General features: G+C 32.9%; 1 protein-coding gene across 1 annotated transcript; it reads right to left on the bottom strand.

The window, feature by feature from the left end:
- Positions 1 to 16,412: 16,412 nt before the first annotated feature.
- Positions 16,413 to 18,652, bottom strand: LOC139872116 (7-deoxyloganetin glucosyltransferase-like). The gene is made up of 2 exons (XM_071859933.1): positions 18,121 to 18,652; positions 16,413 to 17,546 (listed from the first exon to the last, which is right to left on the bottom strand). The coding sequence occupies exons 1-2, from the start codon at positions 18,629 to 18,631 to the stop codon at positions 16,633 to 16,635; spliced, it is 1,425 nt and encodes a 474-aa protein (XP_071716034.1). The 5' UTR covers positions 18,632 to 18,652; the 3' UTR covers positions 16,413 to 16,632.
- Between the last annotated feature and the right edge of the window lie 2,538 nt (positions 18,653 to 21,190).

Raw genomic sequence — 21,190 nt, 5'->3', positions numbered from 1 at the left:
CTATGACTGAAGAATTGACATAATTTGAAAGGGATGATGTATGGGAATTGGTTCCAAAGCCTGCTGGTAAAACTGCAATTGGCACAAAATGGGTTTTCAGAAACAAGGTTGATAAAGATGGTATTGTGATCAGAAATAAAGCAAGGTTAGTTGCTCAAGGGTACAGACAAGAAGAAGGAATAGACTATGATGAGACTTTTTCTCCTGTTGCTAGAATTGAAGCTATTAGACTGTTTCTGGCATATGCTGCTCACAAAGATTTCAAGGTGTTTCAAATGGATGTAAAGAGTGCTTTCCTGAATGGTAAATTGCAAGAAGAGGTTTATGTGAAACAACCTCCTGGTTTTAAAAATAATAAATTTCCTAAGCATGTCTACAAACTGAAGAAAGCATTGTATGGTCTGAAGCAAGCTCCCAGAGCCTGGTATGATACCTTGTCAACATTTCTTCTAGAAAAGAATTTTTCCAGAGGAGCTATTGACAAGATTTTGTTTATCAAAAAGGACAAAGGTGATGTGTTACTTGTTCAAATTTATGTTGATGACATTATCTTTGGGTCTACAAATCCACACTTGAGAAAATGGTTTTCTGACATTATGTCTGAAGAGTATAGAATGAGTAATTTATGTACTTTAAACTATTTTCTTGGGTTGAAAATAAAACAGAGTTTTGAGGGCATTTTTATTAACCAAAGTAACTACATTTCTGACATGTTAACTAAATACAGTTTTAAAAATTGTTCCTCTTTAAGAACTCCAATGAGTGTTTTTGAAAAGCTTGTAAAGATGAGTATGGAAAACCCACTTGTCAATCAACCTATAGAGGTATGATTGGATCTTTGCTATACTTAACTGCAAGTAGACCTGATATAATGTTTGCTACATATCTTTGTGAATGTTACCAATCTGATCCTAGGGAGTCTCATTATAAAGCTGTGAAAAGAATTTTTAGGTACTTAAAAGGTACCCCTAACCTGGGTCTTTGGTATTCTAAAGACTTAGGGTTTGATCTAATTGGTTACACAGATGCAGACTATGTAGGGTGCAAGTTAGACAGGAAAAGCACCTATGGTGGATGTCAATTGCTAGGTGGAAAGCTGGTTAGCTGGTCTAATAAAAAGCAGAATTCTGTGGCTACTTCTATAGCAGAAGCTGAGTATGTTGCTGCTGGAAGTTGTTGTACTCAGTTACTTTGGATGCAACATCAACTTTGGATTTTGGGTTAACATTGACCAACACTCCAATCATGTGTGACAATGAGAGTGCTATTGCTATTACTGAGAATCCAGTGTTTCACTCAAGAACCAAGCATATTGAAATCAGGCACCACTTTATAAGGGATTGTGTTGAAAAGGGCAAAGTCTTTTTAAAGCATATTGGTACTAAGGATCAATTGGCAGATATTTTTACTAAGGCACTTACTGAGGAAAGGCACTTCTATCTTCTTAGACAACTTGGAATGTTAAATCCATCTATTGAAATATTGTCCAGTGATGATATTCCTTGAGTCTGAATTATTTTCTTAGAGTCTGGGTGACGCAATATTATTTAGAGTCTGGGAAAGTTTACTCGAGTGTATTTTTGTGTATAAAATTGTTTCCTTCTTTAGTCAAATAAAGTTTTTTTTAATTTCGTTTTTATGTTAATTTTATTTTTTCTTTATTCTATTTCCTAAAATAAAAGGGTCAAATTTGTTATTAATAGAGGGGGTTAATGGTAACTTTTTGAAAATTTTTGTGTCAGGTGTATTTATTTGTTTTCATCTCTCCTATTTTTACACTTCAAAGTTGTGTATCTTGCTAAACTCTCTCAATCGATCATTATCTTCTTGAAAATTCTCTCGATTCAAAATTGTGTATCTAATGGCAAACACGAAGTTCATCCCTTTTGTTCTTGAACCCACCGATAACATGATTAGGGCTAAAGAAATCAGAGGAGGCAAGGATGTACAGGTTTTGGTTAATAATAGGGTTGCTTGTGGTACTGTACTTGGGTTTCGCTAATGAAGGGTATGAGTATCTGATACTGTTTATGAAGAATCATCCTTTGAAGGATGCTTTCTTCAAGACTACAATCATGTTTCTGGAGATGTTAGTAGAATTTTGGTACACTTGCATTGGGAACATAGAAGCTATGACTATTACTGGTACTTACAGAGATGGTAACTGAAAGGACCCGTTCATATACATTATAAACGATTCACAATAGTTGATTACATCGCGAGGTATTTGACCTCTATATGATACATTTTACAAACATTGCATTCGTTTTTAAAAGACAAACTTTCTTTACAACGAAATTTGAAGGCATGCACACCATTTCATAATACATCCAACTATAATTGACATAATAATAATCTTGATGAACTCAATGACTCGAATGCAACGTCTTTCAAAATATGCCATGAATGACTCCAAGTAATATCCTTAAAATGAGCTAATGCACAGCGGAAGATTTCTTTAATACCTGAGAATAAACATGCTTTAAAGTGTCAACCAAAAGGTTGGTGAGTTCATAGGTTTATCATAACAATCATTTCAATATATTAATAGACCACAAGATTTCCATTTATAAATATATGTAGACTCGTAAGTGTATAAAAGTATTCTATAAGTTGTAGGCACCCGGTAACAAGCCTTAACGTTCATGTTTTACCCTCTGAAGTACACCAGATCAGGTGTGTTTAAAATAACCTCGAAGTACTAAAGCATCCCATAGTCAGGATGGGGTTTGTCAGGCCCAATAGATCTATCTTTAGGATTCGCGCCTACCGTACATAGACAAGTAGTTTAATGTTACCAAGCTAAGGGTATATTTCTGGTTTAAACCCACGTAGAATTATTTTTAGTACTTGTGCCTATTTCGTAAAACATTTATAAAAATAGCGCATGTATTCACAGTCCCAAAAATATATATAAAAGGGAGCAAATGAAACTCACTTTTGCCTTGAAGGTATTTAATTCGACTTGGTCTCCGATAGATATCACGAACCTAACCATATATATAATATATCAACATATTTTCTTTTTAAGTAATCGTTACATATATATATACTTTTAATACTTTTAATATTTTCTTAGTCCGTAGTTAGCAGTCCGATGTTAGTGGTCTACAATTAGTTGCTTAAATAAAATAAATAAAGACCTCATCGTATTCGTATTGATCAGAATTAATCTCGACCCATGGTACCATGTTGTCAAATGATGTGTTGCGTACATAAAGTACCGTGTTGTCAAATGACGTGTTGCGTACAATCATGAGGTCTTATGATTAATCTTCTCGTGTTGTTTACGGGTGGTCCTGAAATATATAAAATCAAATCATAAGTAATTATATATAAAATATCATATTAATTAGAAAAGATATGATTAATTTACTTTTTCTCCAAATATTTTCGTAGCTAAACTAGCTTCGGATACCCAATCTTGTTTTAGTCGTAGTTTCTTCATTACAACTCCGTTTTTGTTGGTTCAACTTGCCACTTCCTTGGATCGAGTTATATTTTAAGAATATGAACTGAAAATACCTTAGTTTGTATTCGAAATCATAGATTATAGGTCAAACTTTGGTGAAACTTATGAAAGTGATCATTTTCCATGATAAAAACAACATTTAATGATCATTTTTCTAAAAATATTTACACTTTGAGTTAAACCATGAAATTTTTATGTGTTAACATATTCATAAGAAATATCATTTTTCCAGAACATGAACTTCCAATTCAAATTTTAAGATGGTTTTTAATTATCCAACCCAAAACAGTCCCCGGTTGCACTCCGACGACGTAGATTCAGTTTTTAAGATGTTCTTTGTAAAACCAAGTTATATCTTGTTAGGTTAGTATATCATTATGATATATTACAGGTCTTGAAGTGTTTTAAAAGTCAAGTTAGAAGGATCTATTTAGTTTGCGAACAAGTTTGAAATCATTCAAACTATGTTCTTGTTGTTAAAATTTTATACCACAAAATAAGATAGCTATATGAATATGAATTGAATAAGATTATGAACAAGGTTACTACCTCAAGTTACTTGGACAAAGTTACTACAAAAGATAAGAAATAATCTTGGAATCAAAGAGTGGTGGAGTTAGATCAAAAGGTTGGAAGTAAACTTCTTCAAATGGGTGGTTATTTTGATATGTTCTTGAAAGAGTTTTCTTATGGTGTTTAAGGCTTGTAATTGAAGCTAAATGATGGGAAAAATACTTGGAGATGATCAAGTATGAAGTTAGGAGTATTTTGAGAGAGAAATGAGGGTGTAGGTATGAGAAAATGGAGTGAAGAAATGGTGTTCATTTATAAAAACGTTTTTAGTTTATAAAGAAAGAAAAGGATTCCTAATTTTGTTTTCTTACTAATAATTCATACTACTTGACAAATCCTAGTTACCTCATATCTAGGGCAGTAATAATATTGATTAGGATATTGATTTGATGTGTATATACCAATAGTAAATACGTATAGAAGCTGGGTATGATACGGGTACATATACCCTAGATATACGTATAGAAATCTTGAGGAAACGGAACGAGAATTCAAATATAGCTATCTTTTGTGAATATACTTATATTTTTTTTTATGTATTTAAGTCCTTAAAAAGTGATTAAATACATTATATATACGATACATGTATAAGCATTATAGATTATAAGTATATATATCAAAGAATGTTACGTATAGTTATCGTTTTGAAAACTTAAGTTAGTAGTTTCAAAATATACTTATAACTCATTGTTATTAGTACACAATGAGATGTTAAACCATCCTTAGATCATGTTAAATATATATAAATACATATATATACACAAACGTATAATTATCGTATGTTATATAGTTCGTGATATCATCGGTCATATTGGACGATCAAACGTTGTGTAAAACTCTTTTCAAAAACACAAGTCTCAACAATTTGGATTGCTTATCATGTTGGTATAGTTTAATTTATGTAAATATTAATCTCATAAGTATAATTTGGTCAAAAAATTCCGGGTCATTACAGTACCTACCCGTTAAATAAATTTCGTCCCCGAAATTTGATAGAGGTTGTTATGGATAACAATTAGAAGGTTTTCATGACAAATATAAGGTGATAATGGAGTTTTATCATCATTAAGTAATGTAGATAAAACGATTCGCTTATACGAAGAATATAAATGAGACTATCGTAAAAGAGTGAGATGAGTAAAATATATTCTTCTTAACCGATGACGTAGTTATGATTGATTTCCGGGATTTAAGGGATTTAAAGAGAATCTTACGTAATAAGATTTGGTTCTTTGGTGATTAAGGAAATTAGGATCTTCTTTGATTATATGCAATAATCTGTTTCAATTGCTCTGTCGGATATTTCACTATAAATTCACCCCTTCGTTTCTTTATTTTCCGCGACTCACACCTTCTATTCTTTCTCCCTTGATTCTTACTTTAAAGCATTCATCAATATGCTCCATCCAGTCCTGATTCTTGATATACTCCTAACTTTTATATCTGTCATTCTTCTTTTTCATCTACCACCAGAAGAATCTATTTACTTCTACTATACTCTTGTGTTTATAGTATTTCCAATTCTCCCGTGTCTCTATATTGCTATCTGCATCGATATACACGGTTTGTAATTTCGGGGTTATTATTGGAGTTTATATTCTTCATTATTTTTCGGAGCTTCATGCTTTCGTTTTCTCTTCCCGACTTCGAGTCAAGCGAGTAATGGTCCGGAATTCGTAGATATGAAATTCAGAATGAACATAGCTAATGCTCTAAGAAGAAAATGGTAATAGAACGATTTTGATTTGTTAAATTACTAGAATACCCTGAAGAAGACCGAGTCATCCAGAAAAATAGTCTCTTGATATGTTTAGAGATTAGATAGAATGTAAGAGTAATGTAAATGGCACATGATGACGGTACTGTGAATCATCATGCTTCATTAGAAACTTAGCATGACTTACTGTAATATAATGACGTTGATCAAGTGTCATTATATTATACTAATCCATGCTTCAGTTCCCAACACTACTTCAAAACATTCATATTTTAAACTTGAAGGTTTCAGAATTTAAAACTAACACAGTTTCTTTTATGTTGCAGATATTACGGAGAGATAAATGATCTTAGATAAGAATAGTTGTGAAAATATCGCCAGAAATATGGAGGATATTTATAATAGAACATACAAGAATATCTTAGAATTTCTAATATCAATGGATGATGAAGAAGATTTGTCTGTGAAGGTTTAGAATGAGAAATAAGATATTTGCTAACGATTTCAGCAGGCACAGAATCATTTGGATTCTTTGAAGGCAAACTTATTCTTTGTGATTTGTCCACGGCTTTCTTCATAGTTTCGCATAATCCGCTTTTCGGTACTAAATTTTCTATCGAGCGTTCCTAACACTCATTTCTTTATCATCAAACTTTTAGCCATTAAGATCATCTACAACATGCTGCTTCGTCAGCATTTTCAAAGTTAACTAATCTGGGTCATCGGTTATCAAACCGAGGTAGTTTCAGGAGAATTATGTTTTTTTAGAATGATTAATCACTGATGTTAATATTGTGGAATATAAAAGGTTCCCCAGTAACAATAAAGAGTACGCATATATATCGCGATTATAATAAAGTTGTTTCGAATGAAAAGTCGGAGTTGACTTGCTGGAGCTGTGACAAAATTAGCTACTTTGGAAAGGGATTGCAAAACGATCTTCAGTAATAACAATGTCAAAGGAACTAGAACAGATACGTGTCAAACGTTTACTCAGTTTCCGAGGGTTTTTCAGGTGCATAACTATATGCATCAATCTTTTCTTCCGTAGATGAAGTGCGGTTGGTTTATCCTCTGGATTGAGGTGTTTTTAAGAATCATGATAGATTTGAACGTTGATTGTAATCGTCGAGATACAATGAGGTTTAAGATGAAATCAAGTGGCAATCTTGAAGAAATGTTTAGTTTCATATGTTATAATCAATATTTTAATTCATTTTAATTGTCCAATGTCATTAGTCCACAGTCGATAGTCCACAGTAACAGTCCAATAATTCATATATAGTTTAATATATAATATACGAATTAATTAATACTTGTCGTGACCAGTATACGTCTCAGACTCGATCACAACTCAAGCTATATATATTATTGTAGAATCAACCTCAACTCTGTATAGAGAACTCGATCATTACTGCATATAGAGTGTCTATGGTGATTCCAAATAATATATATAGATGCGTCGATATGATATGTCAAAACATTGTATACGTGTCCCGATATTTAAAGTGCGTAAAATAATTACAGAAATTAAATGACGATAAATAAAAGTGCGATAATTAAATTGCGATAAATAAACTGCGATAAATAAAATGTAATCAGTTAGCTAGGAACAGTTAGCTGGAACAATTAGCGTGGATTCTTAACAAAATTTTTCATAGTTAATTTGTTTGTTTCTAACAGATTTTATTTTGTCATATGTTTTATTCATATGCCACTTGTTGGATTCAGGGAAGTCAAAATCCAAATATGAAATTGAATAAAAATGGTTATTCTGCGGTGAACGGATACGTATATCGGTGGTTGTAAGTAGGATAGTAAATGACTGTTGAATCAGCTTCGACGAATGTACAATGTAACTTATTAAGATGAAATCTAATTATTCCTCGGGTATTACCTACCCGTTAAAAAAAAATTTCACCATTAATATTTTGTACAAAAGAACTTTTAATTACAATCTTTATGAAAACATATATACATATATATTTTCTTCAGATGAAATCATGAATTTAATGAGTTAATATGATATTAATCTCATTTTCTTTTCGGTTTGAGCTAGAATAAGAAATCTCTAAAAAATTTTGAAACCACATATTCTTCGCAGAATATCAATGAAGTTATGGATCAATACTTCATCGTTCATTATTGTTGGTACTCCTTGGTATCTATGGTGCGTATGATGTTGATGTTTGTGGGACAGATTATGATGTCGAGACGTGTGATACGGATGTTGTTTGTTAGTGGTGATGATGGTATTGTTGATGTTATTGATGGTGGTGCTGATTATGCTGCTGGTGCTGCTGCTGGTGTTTGCAACCTTCGCACCATGTTCTCCAAAGCCGTCACGCGAGCACGAAGTTCGTTAACTTCTGCTAGTACACCGGGATGATTGGCGGTTGGAGCGAGCGAATGAACAAGATTTATAATATGGGATAGTATATAATCGTGACGAGATACCCTAGAAATGAGAGAGAAAATGGTGTTTCGAATAGGTTCGCCGGTAAGTGCTTCAGGTTCATCGCCAAGAGGGCAATTTGGTGGATGGAATGGATCACCTTATTCTTGTCTCTAGTGATTTAGTATATTACGAACCCATCCCCAGTTCATCCAGAATAGATGATGGGAAATTGGTTGATCCATTCCGGTGACGCTGCTTTTGGAGCCCGAATGGAAATCCATATCGGCATAACTGTCGGAATCTGAAGAATTCGAACTAGATGCGGAATCCATCTTGTATAATGGGGAAATGAATTTTTGGTATGGAATAGATTATAGGAGTTAGATTTGGTACTCTTCAATACATAATTTACATATGTATATATAATACCAAAATCCCGTAAATTACGGAGAATCTTTGAAAAGATATCAGTCAAAGTTCGCAATAACAGATATGCTAAGATAAGAATTAGTCTATACACTATCAATGCAGTAAATGCAGTAAAACGTGTCTAGACTTATGAATGATAAGTAGGTAATTTCCTAAGGATGATAAGCAGATGATTTCCGACTAGAAATGATAAGCAAAACTTTTGACATGTAGACACGGTCGAAGTCCAGACTCATTAATGCATCCTAACAACTACTAGTTAGACACACTAATGCAAGACCTGGTTCGCTATGACCACCGCTCTGATACCAACTGAAAGGACCCGTTCATATACATTATAAACGATTCACAATAGTTGATTACATCGCGAGGTATTTGACCTCTATATGATACATTTTACAAACATTGCATTCGTTTTTAAAAGACAAACTTTCTTTACAACGAAATTTGAAGGCATGCACACCATTTCATAATACATCCAACTATAATTGACATAATAATAATCTTGATGAACTCAATGACTCGAATGCAACGTCTTTCAAAATATGCCATGAATGACTCCAAGTAATATCCTTAAAATGAGCTAATGCACAGCGGAAGATTTCTTTAATACCTGAGAATAAACATGCTTTAAAGTGTCAACCAAAAGGTTGGTGAGTTCATAGGTTTATCATAACAATCATTTCAATATATTAATAGACCACAAGATTTCCGTTTATAAATATATGTAGACTCGCAAGTGTATAAAAGTATTCTATAAGTTGTAGGCACCCGGTAACAAGCCTTAACGTTCATGTTTTACCCTCTGAAGTACACCAGATCAGGTGTGTTTAAAATAACCTCGAAGTACTAAAGCATCCCATAGTCAGGATGGGGTTTGTCAGGCCCAATAGATCTATCTTTAGGATTCGCGCCTACCGTACATAGACAAGTAGTTTAATGTTACCAAGCTAAGGGTATATTTCTGGTTTAAACCCACGTAGAATTAGTTTTAGTACTTGTGCCTATTTCGTAAAACATTTATAAAAATAGCGCATGTATTCACAGTCCCAAAAATATATATAAAAGGGAGCAAATGAAACTCACTTTTGCCTTGAAGGTATTTAATTCGACTTGGTCTCCGATAGATATCACGAACCTAACCATATATATAATATATCAACATATTTTCTTTTTAAGTAATCGTTACATATATATATACTTTTAATACTTTTAATATTTTCTTAGTCCGTAGTTAGCAGTCCGATGTTAGTGGTCTATAATTAGTTGCTTAAATAAAATAAATAAAGACCTCATCGTATTCGTATTGATCAGAATTAATCTCGACCCATGGTACCATGTTGTCAAATGATGTGTTGCGTACATAAAGTACCGTGTTGTCAAATGACGTGTTGCGTACAATCATGAGGTCTTATGATTAATCTTCTCGTGTTGTTTACGGGTGGTCCTGAAATATATAAAATCAAATCATAAGTAGTTATATATAAAATATCATATTAATTAGAAAAGATATGATTAATTTACTTTTTCTCCAAATATTTTCGTAGCTAAACTAGCTTCGGATACCCAATCTTGTTTTAGTCGTAGTTTCTTCATTACAACTCCGTTTTTGTTGGTTCAACTTGACACTTCCTTGGATCGAGTTATATTTTAAGAATATGAACTGAAAATACCTTAGTTTGTATTCGAAATCATAGGTTATAGGTCAAACTTTGGTGAAACTTATGAAAGTGATCATTTTCCATGATAAAAACAACATTTAATGATCATTTTTCTAAAAATATTTACACTTTGAGTTAAACCATGAAATTTTTATGTGTTAACATATTCATAAGAAATATCATTTTTCCAGAACATGAACTTCCAATTCAAATTTCAAGATGGTTTTTAATTATCCAACCCAAAACAGCCCCCGGTTGCACTCCGACGATGTAGATTCAGTTTTTAAGATGTTCTTTGTAAAACCAAGTTATATCTTGTTAGGTTAGCATATCATTATGATATATTACAGGTCTTGAAGTGTTTTAAAAGTCAAGTTAGAAGGATCTATTTAATTTGCGAACAAGTTTGAAATCATTCAAACTATGTTCTTGTTGTTAAAATTTTATACCACAAAATAAGATAGCTATATGAATATGAATTGAATAAGATTATGAACAAGGTTACTACCTCAAGTTACTTGGAAAAAGTTACTACAAAAGATAAGAAATAATCTTGGAATCAAAGAGTGGTGGAGTTAGATCAAAAGGTTGGAAGTAAACTTCTTCAAATGGGTGGTTATTTTGATATGTTCTTGAAAGAGTTTTCTTATGGTGTTTAAGGCTTGTAATTGAAGCTAAATGATGGGAAAAATGCTTGGAGATGATCAAGTATGAAGTTAGGAGTATTTTGAGAGAGAAATGAGGGTGCAGGTATGAGAAAATGGAGTGAAGAAATGGTGTTCATTTATAAAAACGTTTTTAGTTTATAAAGAAAGAAAAGGATTCCTAATTTTGTTTTCTTACTAATAATTCATACTACTTGACAAATCCTAGTTACCTCATATCTAGGGCAGTAATAATGTTAATTAGGATATTGATTTGATGTGTATATACCAATAGTAAATACGTATAGAAGCTGGGTATGATACGGGTACATATACCCTAGATATACGTATAGAAATCTTGAGGAAACGGAACGAGAATTCAAATATAGCTATCTTTTGTGAATATACTTATATTTTTTTATGTATTTAAGTCCTTAAAAAGTGATTAAATACATTATATATACGATACATGTATAAGCATTATAGATTATAAGTATATATATCAAAGAATGTTACGTATAGTTATCGTTTTGAAAACTTAAGTTAGTAGTTTCAAAATATACTTATAACTCATTGTTATTAGTACACAATGAGATGTTAAACCATCCTTAGATCATGTTAAATATATATAAATACATATATATACACAAACGTATAATTATCGTATGTTATATAGTTCGTGATATCATCGGTCATATTGGACGATCAAACGTTGTGTAAAACTCTTTTCAAAAACACAAGTCTCAACAATTTGGATTGCTTATCATGTCGGTATAGTTTAATTTATGTAAATATTAATCTCATAAGTATAATTTGGTCAAAAAATTCCGGGTCATTACAGTAACAATTCCTTAACACTTACTGAAAATCATTTAAGGGTTACTTTAAATCTTCCTGTTCAAGATAATTTTGTTAGAACTGTGTCAAGAACTGCTTCAAGAACTAGTTTTCCTTTGGTTGGTCAACCCTTAACTGATTCAACTGTTAAAATTAGTATGTTTTCTCCAAGATGGATGTTTTTGTTGTCAAATATAACTAGGAGTATGAGTTTCAAGTGTGGAAGTTTGACTGAAGTCAATTATTTTGAGGCTTATCTGTTTCATGCTATGGTCACAGGGAGGAAAGATTTTGCATGATTATATTTCAGTGAACTCTTAGTGCTCACTGAAAAACCTCAAAGGGATCATAATGTTCCATTTATCAGAGTTTTAAGTCTTATGTTTGAACAAGCTATGACTCCTATTTTGTATAATGGGCTTAAAGTATTTGGTGTGTATGAGTATACATATATGCCAGAATGTAGTGTCAGAATGTTTCACAGGCACATTGTGGATGATCAAGAAGTTGCTCTTACTCCTGCTATGATGCATTGGGTCAATCTTGGCCGTGCAGATCAACCTGCAGATTCTGAGCAATCAGAGTCTGAAGGGGCATCTTCATCAGGTTCTGAGCAATCAGATTTTACCCCCACACATTCTCCACCCCATGATGTTACACATACAGAGCAGGCTGAGGACATGAATGAGGAAATCTCACCTCAGTCTAACCCATCCTCACCCACTGCTACTGAGCAAATTTCGTACTCAAACCACCTTATGAACTCACCAGTTCATACAGAGAATACCACCATATTTGAAACCTTAGATGATACAGCACCTGTGGATTCCCTTCTAAAATTCACTAGGCAATGTGCTTCTAGTACTACTCCATCACCTCTGTTAGAGGTTGGTGAGAGCAGTGCTATGACCAAACCTAAACTTGGTAGGATAGTGAACTTGGATACCCACATTACAGTCACTGAAGGAACCCACTCAGTTGACTTACATGAAGAAGTCCCAATCCTGGACTCCAATAACCAAATCCAAAACCCAGCTGAAATGACCAAACCTACTTTTACCCCAGACTTAAGTCTGTCACTACTCACCCAAAATGTTTCATCCTTACACATTCTTGCACAGGCTGCCAATGTCACACTCATGTCACAGAGTGAGATACAGGCCTCAAATTCTTCTGTGTCCAAAGATCAACTTTATTTACAACAGGAAGGCTGTAAGGACATACCAACCCTACCCACATCCATTGGCACTACTTCTCAGACTGAGGCACAAGTCACCATGGTTGGCCTGAATCATGTTTTGACGAGGTTGACTAAGGAGTTTGATGACAAGCTTTCTGTTGTGCAGTCTAAATTTAATAATCTTAACTTTAATAATAATTTTGTTTCTAAAGATGAGTTGATGGAGGTGAGGAGGTTGGTTGGGGATATGCAGGGGTTGACTGGTTCAAGTGATTCAAGGTCTGTAACAGAGATTAATCAAAGGTTGACAGAACTGTAGAAACGAATGGCTGGTTTTGATGAAATAAAAGAATGTTTTACTGGGTTTGCATCTGATATTTCTTCCCTCAAGGCTAAACAGACTGAAATTTGGAAGTTCTTATCTTCTCTTCCTTTGGATGATGTCAAAAAGGGGGAGAAAAGAAAAAGATCAAATGATGCAGGTATTGAGGGGGAGAAATCTAAGAAGATTCAAATTGAGGGGGAGCAATCCAAGAAGACTCAAATTGAGGCGGAGGATATTACTGATAAGGGTGCTGGTGATAAACAGGGTAGTTCTAGTGGTGTTTTGGTTGCTGCTACACAAAAAACAGACAGTGGTCTTAGGGCTCAAATGAACAAAAGGTTCAGATTCAGAAGATATGATGGTGACATTGTGAAAGTTGAGGTTGAAAGGTCTGAGTTTGAAGGTGTGATTCTCTTGCTAACAATGACTCATATGACAGACAGAAGATTGAGGGTGAAAATAAATCAAATAGTTCGTTTGGGTTTTTGTGAATGGAGAGGCATAGCTTTTTGTATTAAGGAGTGTGCAGGGGATCAGGTTATTTTGAATGAAGTTTTAAAAAAGGTGTTTATGTTGGTTCACTTAGTGTTTGAAGAGGGGTTCATAAGCTCTAAAGATTATGAGGTGTTTTGTAGAGCTTTTAATCCGGAGATGAAAGAAAGAAGAGTTAAGGGTAATGTTGAAAGGTATGCTGTTCCTGAGCATATGGAATTTGTGGATAATATGTTTGTTGAATATTTGGATGGCTTAATGATTAAGACCACTGAAAATCAAAAGATGTTAATTAGGTGTGATCAGTTTGAAGGGGCTGGTATTGAAATGTTGATTAGTTTACTGTCCAGATGTGAAACACAGCAAACAACTCCTTTCAGGATGCAGTTGTTAAAGCACTTGCATAGCAAGCTGAGCATGTTGAAGAAAATTTCTCATATGAAGAGCAAGTGCAAGCTAATTGAAAGGGAGTATGCAAAGATGTTTGTTTAGGAGTACAGGTTGTTTTGACATCATCAGATAGGGGGAGATTGTTGGGAAAAATAGAAATAATAATCTGATGAGTCAAAAGTATTTTGCAGATTTTAGAGTCTGGAGATTTAGAGTCTGAAGTTGCAGACGCTGGAATTATTGAAGTAAACGTATGATGATTTCTTGAAGCCAAAGTCAAAGAATATTCTGGAGATATGCTTGTTATTTAAGAAGATTTGTTTTGAAGATTTGATTTTATCTCCAGAGTTGACTTCCTAGTTAATAGCTAATTTGGTTTGTTTTTAGTTTATCTTTTTCATCTTTATTGGTAAGTAGTTATGGAAATCAAATATCCAGATTTGGTTTTTACCTGTATAAATAGGGGCGTATGTTTTCTTATGAATTTGTACTTTGCACGATCAATAATATCAGTCTTTCATTCTATTATCGTGTTCTCTCATTTTCTGCACTTTAATTCTTATTTATTGTATAAAGTGAGAGTCTGGTGTTCATAGTCGTATTACTGTGAACTAATACTTTGAAAAAACCATTCTTTTAAATTCGTATGGCACGTCATTCCCTGATTATAAATTAATCAATGATGTATCCATATTAAACCTTTCAAGAGTGTTTCCAATTTGGAAAGATCTGGTCAATAAGCTCTAACACACCGACTCAATGAATGAAGTAATTGGGCCGCAAAATTGGAGATGGAAGGTAAGTAGAGGGAACATGTTTGCTTTCTGGGCCGACACTTGGCTAGACCCACAACCTTTAAGGTTTAGTTTTCCTGAGTTATTTGCATGTTCTTATGCTAAGGAAGATTTAATTGAAAGTTTTGTCACAAATATTCACACTGAGGTAAACTCAGAATACATTTAATTGGAATTTGCACCTTACTCTCCCCTTAAATTCTTATGAAGACTGGGAACATGAAAGATTGTTGAGACGACTCGAAAATGTCGTCATGGATCCTTCTAGAGATGATCAAGTTATTTGGTTGCCGAACACAGAAGAAGGTTACTAAGTTTCGGATGGCATTCGAATTCTCATGAGGCCCGATCAAGAAGACAACCCAACATCGGATAGTTGGAATTGGAATAACTCGATTCCATCCAAAATAGTGGTGTTTCAATGGCTTGCAATTCGCAATTCTATTCAGGCGTTTCAAGTTTTGACACATAGACGTATTATTAGCCAAGGTCCAGATACGGTTTGTGTATAGCGTATGGAAAGTGAATAATCGGTGGATCATCTTTTACTACATTGTTCTCGTTCTTTTAAAGTGTGGACGGCTAGAATATGGGCTTTGTGGTTAGCAAGGAACAACATCATTTTTAGAGGCGAGTTCTCATGTTGGGCCTCCATAGTTCCGGATGTGAAAATCAAAGTGTTCATGTGGGCAATATCGGCGAAAATATGTTATTCTCACCAATTCAATATTTGGTCCTCTAATCCGGAGATCTTGATACGCTTCGCATAGTTTGTACTTACTCACCTACACGTGTTTGTTGTAGTTTTATTTTGGCCTCTTCCAGCTTGACTCTTGATGTACTTGCTTCTATAAGGTTTCTCCATTTGCTAGATGGAACTCCTTTCATATTTTAATATATCTAGTTTTTTCGGGAAAAAAAAACACATAATTGGTCTAACTAGAATTTATACACTAACTTTTTTTTCTCTTTTCTTTTTTTCTCGCTTTATACACATATATATGGATGGACTTCTTAAACTAAGTGAGCTTCGAAATAGTCTAACTTTAGACAAATGTTCAAACAGATATGGCTTAAATAGGTATGTTTGGGCTTCTTAACTTAAGTGACCTTCTAAATGGCATTGGGCATCTAAATGGTGTAAGTTTAGCCAATCAAACCAAATGAAACCCAAACGGACTAGTAACTTTTTTTTTTTTCTCCATGGTAGGGACCAAAATTGTAAAAAACAAAAAATGCATTTATTTTGCAAAGATTATTAATTATTATTATCATTGAGATTTTGGTAACAACAATCCTAAGAGTTTTCGTTAACGTACATAAAATATATAATTGTAATTAATTTTCATTTAAATTTAAATAAATATTCCTATCAAGTTAATTTTGAAATCATCTGTTGATATATATATTCGATTGATGAAATTGTCCCAATCCCTTAACTATTTGTTACTATCTAACACTGAATATTAGATTTAATAAACGACAAATATATTACCCTATATAAACAACTTCTAGCAAGCTAGAAAGTTTACAAAGAATTTACAATCCAATCTTTCAAACCAACATTAAACATGACAAAATAAATAATTCAAATGACAAATTTAGTATATTTGAAACGGAAAAAAAAAAAAAAAAAACAATACAAACCGATTGCTAATACTTTAAGAAACGGTTGTAAAATGCCAAGGGGATCATATCATAAATCCAACTCCTCAGAACCCTAAGATTGAAGTAGCACTTTGTTGATCATGTTTTCTATGTTTAACCAAGAAGACATAGATTCAGACTTTTTCTTCCAAGCCATAGCCTTATCTCTCATCTCCTTACCTTTTTTTTCAACCATTAGAATCTTCACAAGGTTTTCAACTTGTTTTCTATTAACATCACTATCAATTTCCATTCCAATACCCCATTGATTACAACTAAACCAACAGTTCGTCTGTTGTTCCGCAAAAAACGGCCAACAAATCATAGGAACACCACTCGATATACTTTCGATTGTCGAGTTCCACCCACTATGTGTCAAAAACCCTCCAATTGATGGATGGTTCAACACTTTTTGTTGTGGGCACCAACTTACAAGAAACCCTCTATCACTAGTCGCGTTCAAGAACTCGGGTGGCAACATTTGGGAATCACCCGAGACTAGATCGGGCCGAATAACCCATAAAAAGTTTTGATCACTGTTAGCTAGCCCCCATGAAAACTCTACTAGCTGTTGAGGTGTCATCACTGTTATGCTCCCAAAATTGACATAAACAACTGAACCAGGCTCTTTTGAGTCGAGCCAATCAAGGCATTCGGTTTCTTCCTTCCATAGACTCGAATTTAGTGACTTGAGATCATCATTATCAATATTGCTTGCTATCGTATGTAGCGGTCCAATTGAGTAAACTGGTGGATACATTGAAGAGAGTTCGTTTAACACGTCGTGTTCTAGGTCTTCGAAGGTATTTAAAATTATAGCTGAAGCTCTTTTTGTTCTACTAGTTTCTCGGATAACGAATTTGATCATGAATTCGTCTGGATCAGTGGTTCTAAGGAAAGGTGGAAAGTCCTTTAAACGTATGTCTTTCATGCTTGGTACGCATTCGACAACCGTATCCAAGTACCCATTGGTTAAGTCTGCAGAATCTACAGATTTTAACAAGAAAAAGTTATACAACGTAAACTTCAAAATAGATAGAATGTTGTGATGTATAATTATATTATATTATATATTATACTATATATCATTTGAACACATCCATTTACTGTTCATCGATATATTGTATATAATATATAATATATAATTTGAATTGATTGATATGTAGATAAGCTATCAAATTGGATATCTGTAGGTAGTCAATAACTGGTAGAGAAAAATGATAAATGAGACTGACTTAAATAGGCCTAAATTGTCTAGAACATGTGTAAACTAAATTGAGTAAATTTTTAGGTTGAGTTTCTAGTTCTCTCTCACTATCATTATTCAAGCTATCAAATATTGCATAAAAGAAGATAATCTATGTGTAAACGGATAAGGTTTTTCGTTTAGACAAGTAAATTTGACTCTAATGTACGCAACCTATATATGATGCAAGTGAGGGTTGAACCTGAGACTTGTGAGGATATCAAGATCCGACCACTAGCTAAATGAAAATAGTATAACGCAAGTAATGCATATACGAATGAATCTAATTATGTTTGATTTCCAATGATGGAATACCTTTAATTGGGATAAATCCCTTTTGAATGAGTGTAATATAGTGTGCATAAGCCAAGAAACCACAAGCACTAGTAGTCCAAAACAGAACATCAGGGATGCCCAATTCTTCGGCTGCATCGAGTGTAAAGGACATTATACCATCCGAAACTATGCAACTCACAGGAGGTGTCGTTTCGCTATCATTAAGTTTCGAAAGTAGCTTCCTAAAAGGTTCCAAACATGTTTCAGATGTGTACTTGCATAGATCTGGGATGCTTTGGGTGGCATCTGGGTCCGATGGCGGAAGACCATCAGGAATGGTCTCAAATTTGAAAGACTCGTATTGATTAAGAGCCTCGGGGCCTTGCGACTTGAGAAGGCGTTGTTGGTTGAATTCGGTGTTGACAAAGGTGATATGGAAGCCTTTAGAATGAAGGATTTTGGCTACTTTAAGCATGGGATTAATGTGGCCTTGTGCTGGAAAGGGTAAGCACACTGCATGAGGTTTCTGAATCATATTTATGGAACCCATCGATTAATTGTGAATGCTTAAAATGTGTATGTGTGTTTTTGTAAGGGATTGTGTGTTTTTGGATGTCTTGCATATGCATGCTTTTATAGGAGGTAAAATGAGTATGAGTTGAAAAACCAAAATCAATTTGGCTAATTGTATGAATAAAGAAAGATAAAGTTCTTCAATATAATGGCGTTTTGAATTTTGAATTATTAGTCAAAGATACAACTCTAACCCATTGACCCTTATTTATTTATATATAATATTTTAGTTATAGTTATTGGTTATTAAAATATCATAAATTAAAAATTCGGCGTCGTGGCTAATAAGAAACCAACCGACCTTATTGGTGAAACAGGATCACAAATAACTAATCATCACGTCAACATTTCTAATATAATAATATTAATATTATTAATATAATATAATATAATATAATATAATATTAATATAATATAATATAATATAATATAATATAATATAATATAATATAATATAATATAATATAATATAATATAGACTTAATTGTCAACATCGTCCATGTGTTAATGGTTTTTGCCAAATCATCCGTGTGTTTACGTACATAATACATAACACAATAACTGTTTAAGATTGGAGGTATGCACAATACACTAACAAGTAACAATATCTGCACAATACATACAAATTATAAATATTGCCAGTGTGCACAATAAAGTAACAAAACAAATTTTTTTATTCAAAATCAAAATTATAATCTTGGGTTACATCATTGATCAAACTATCACATTACAAATGACTTACAATCTAATTGAAAAATCAATAACAAAAGAAACAAAACCAGCTAACAACTACAAATTTCTTCCATCGTGACAATTGAGCATCTTTTTCTTGTAAAATATCTTCAATTGGAGGATTCACCCATCCAATGAAACCACAACTCTTACCATCGTGTACAATATAAATTAACATCTTAATTATTTACGGAATTAATAATAAGAAAAATAATTGAACAAGCTTACTTTACGGGCACAACAATAAAACCTTCGACCATGATTCTTTGATGTCGACGAAATAAGAATAATGGATGAGCTACCACAAGCACAATACACAGCCAGTGATTTGCGAAATTTTGGCTCTGGATCGAAAGCGAATGGAATTAGGGTTCAATTTTGGGTCTGGCACGAAATTGAATGGAATTTGGCGAATTAGGGTTCTATTATGATATATCTAAGGGTTTTTAAAATCACGTGACTAGCATGAGATTGATTCTAACATTCATACTTAACAGACGTTACCACATTGACTTATTTGGGACCTTTTTTGCCATTTAAGGATGATTTAAGCAAGTTTGCTAACACATGAATGATTTGGGCAAAAACCCATAAACACGGGGACGATTTGGGTAATTTAGTCTTTAATATAATATAATATAATATAATTAATATTAAAGAATATATAATAATTTATAATATAATAATAATTATATAATTTTTAATATAATATATGAACACATTCAAAATATTGCAATGATGTAGCATTATAAGGACTATATTTATATTTATTTATATACATACTAATACTAATAGAAAAAACACTATTTTACTATTCATCAATAGTAACCAGATGTATTTTCGTCATTTTACCTTCTTTTTTTTGGTCCCCAACGATAAAATAAGCAACTTTCGTAAAAGAACCAACCCTTCAAAGTTACCAAAAGATGTCGAAAAAAATATTTTTTTACAAAAAAATAACTAACTTTTTTTTTCTCTCTTTTCTTCTTGAACGATAAAAGAGGCAACTTTCATACCAATTTTTTTTTGTCCCCAATGATAAAATAAGCAACTTTCGTAAAAGAACCAACCCTTCAATGTTACCAAAAGATGTCGAAAAAAATACTTTTTTACGAAAAAATCAACTAACTTTTTTTTTCTCTTTTCTTCCTCAACGATTAAAGAAGCAACTTTCACAAAAGGAACAACCTTTCAATGTTAGATGTCGAAAAAAAAAAATTTTACAAAATAGACCAAGACTTTTTTTAACTCACATTCAAAACGGAGCCCTCGGCGCGAATCGAGGGCTCCACAACTAGTTATAACTTATATATATAATTTTTTAAGGCAAACTCACACACCCACCTATAATACTAACACGAATATATACACCATGATATCTTAAGCAGGATTCGAAACCTTAATCTCAAGATTGCAAAGGTGAACTCGATACCGATAAACCATTGGCTCTTTGGTATATATAATATAATAATAATAATATTAAATTATTCAACATATTCCAACAATATTGTAACAATATTATATATATATATATATATATATATATATATATATATATATATATATATATATACACACACACACACACACACACACACACACACTCCCAAGGTTAGAGAACTCAAATCTCGGGAAGATCTTGTTTGGACATTTTTGGGGAGATCTCAACGTCATATGGAGATCTCGAGGAGATCTCAGATGTTGACTTACGTTATTTTGTTAGTTTTTTAATATAAAATATTAAAATAAATAAATATATTTATATACATTTTTACGAGATTGATGCGTAATTATGACTTTAAAA

This window comes from Rutidosis leptorrhynchoides, chromosome 10 (genome assembly GCF_046630445.1).
Source record: "Rutidosis leptorrhynchoides isolate AG116_Rl617_1_P2 chromosome 10, CSIRO_AGI_Rlap_v1, whole genome shotgun sequence".
NCBI lineage: Eukaryota > Viridiplantae > Streptophyta > Magnoliopsida > Asterales > Asteraceae > Rutidosis > Rutidosis leptorrhynchoides.
Note: the sequence above shows the minus strand (reverse complement) of the source record. Positions and strands in the feature narration are given on the sequence as shown.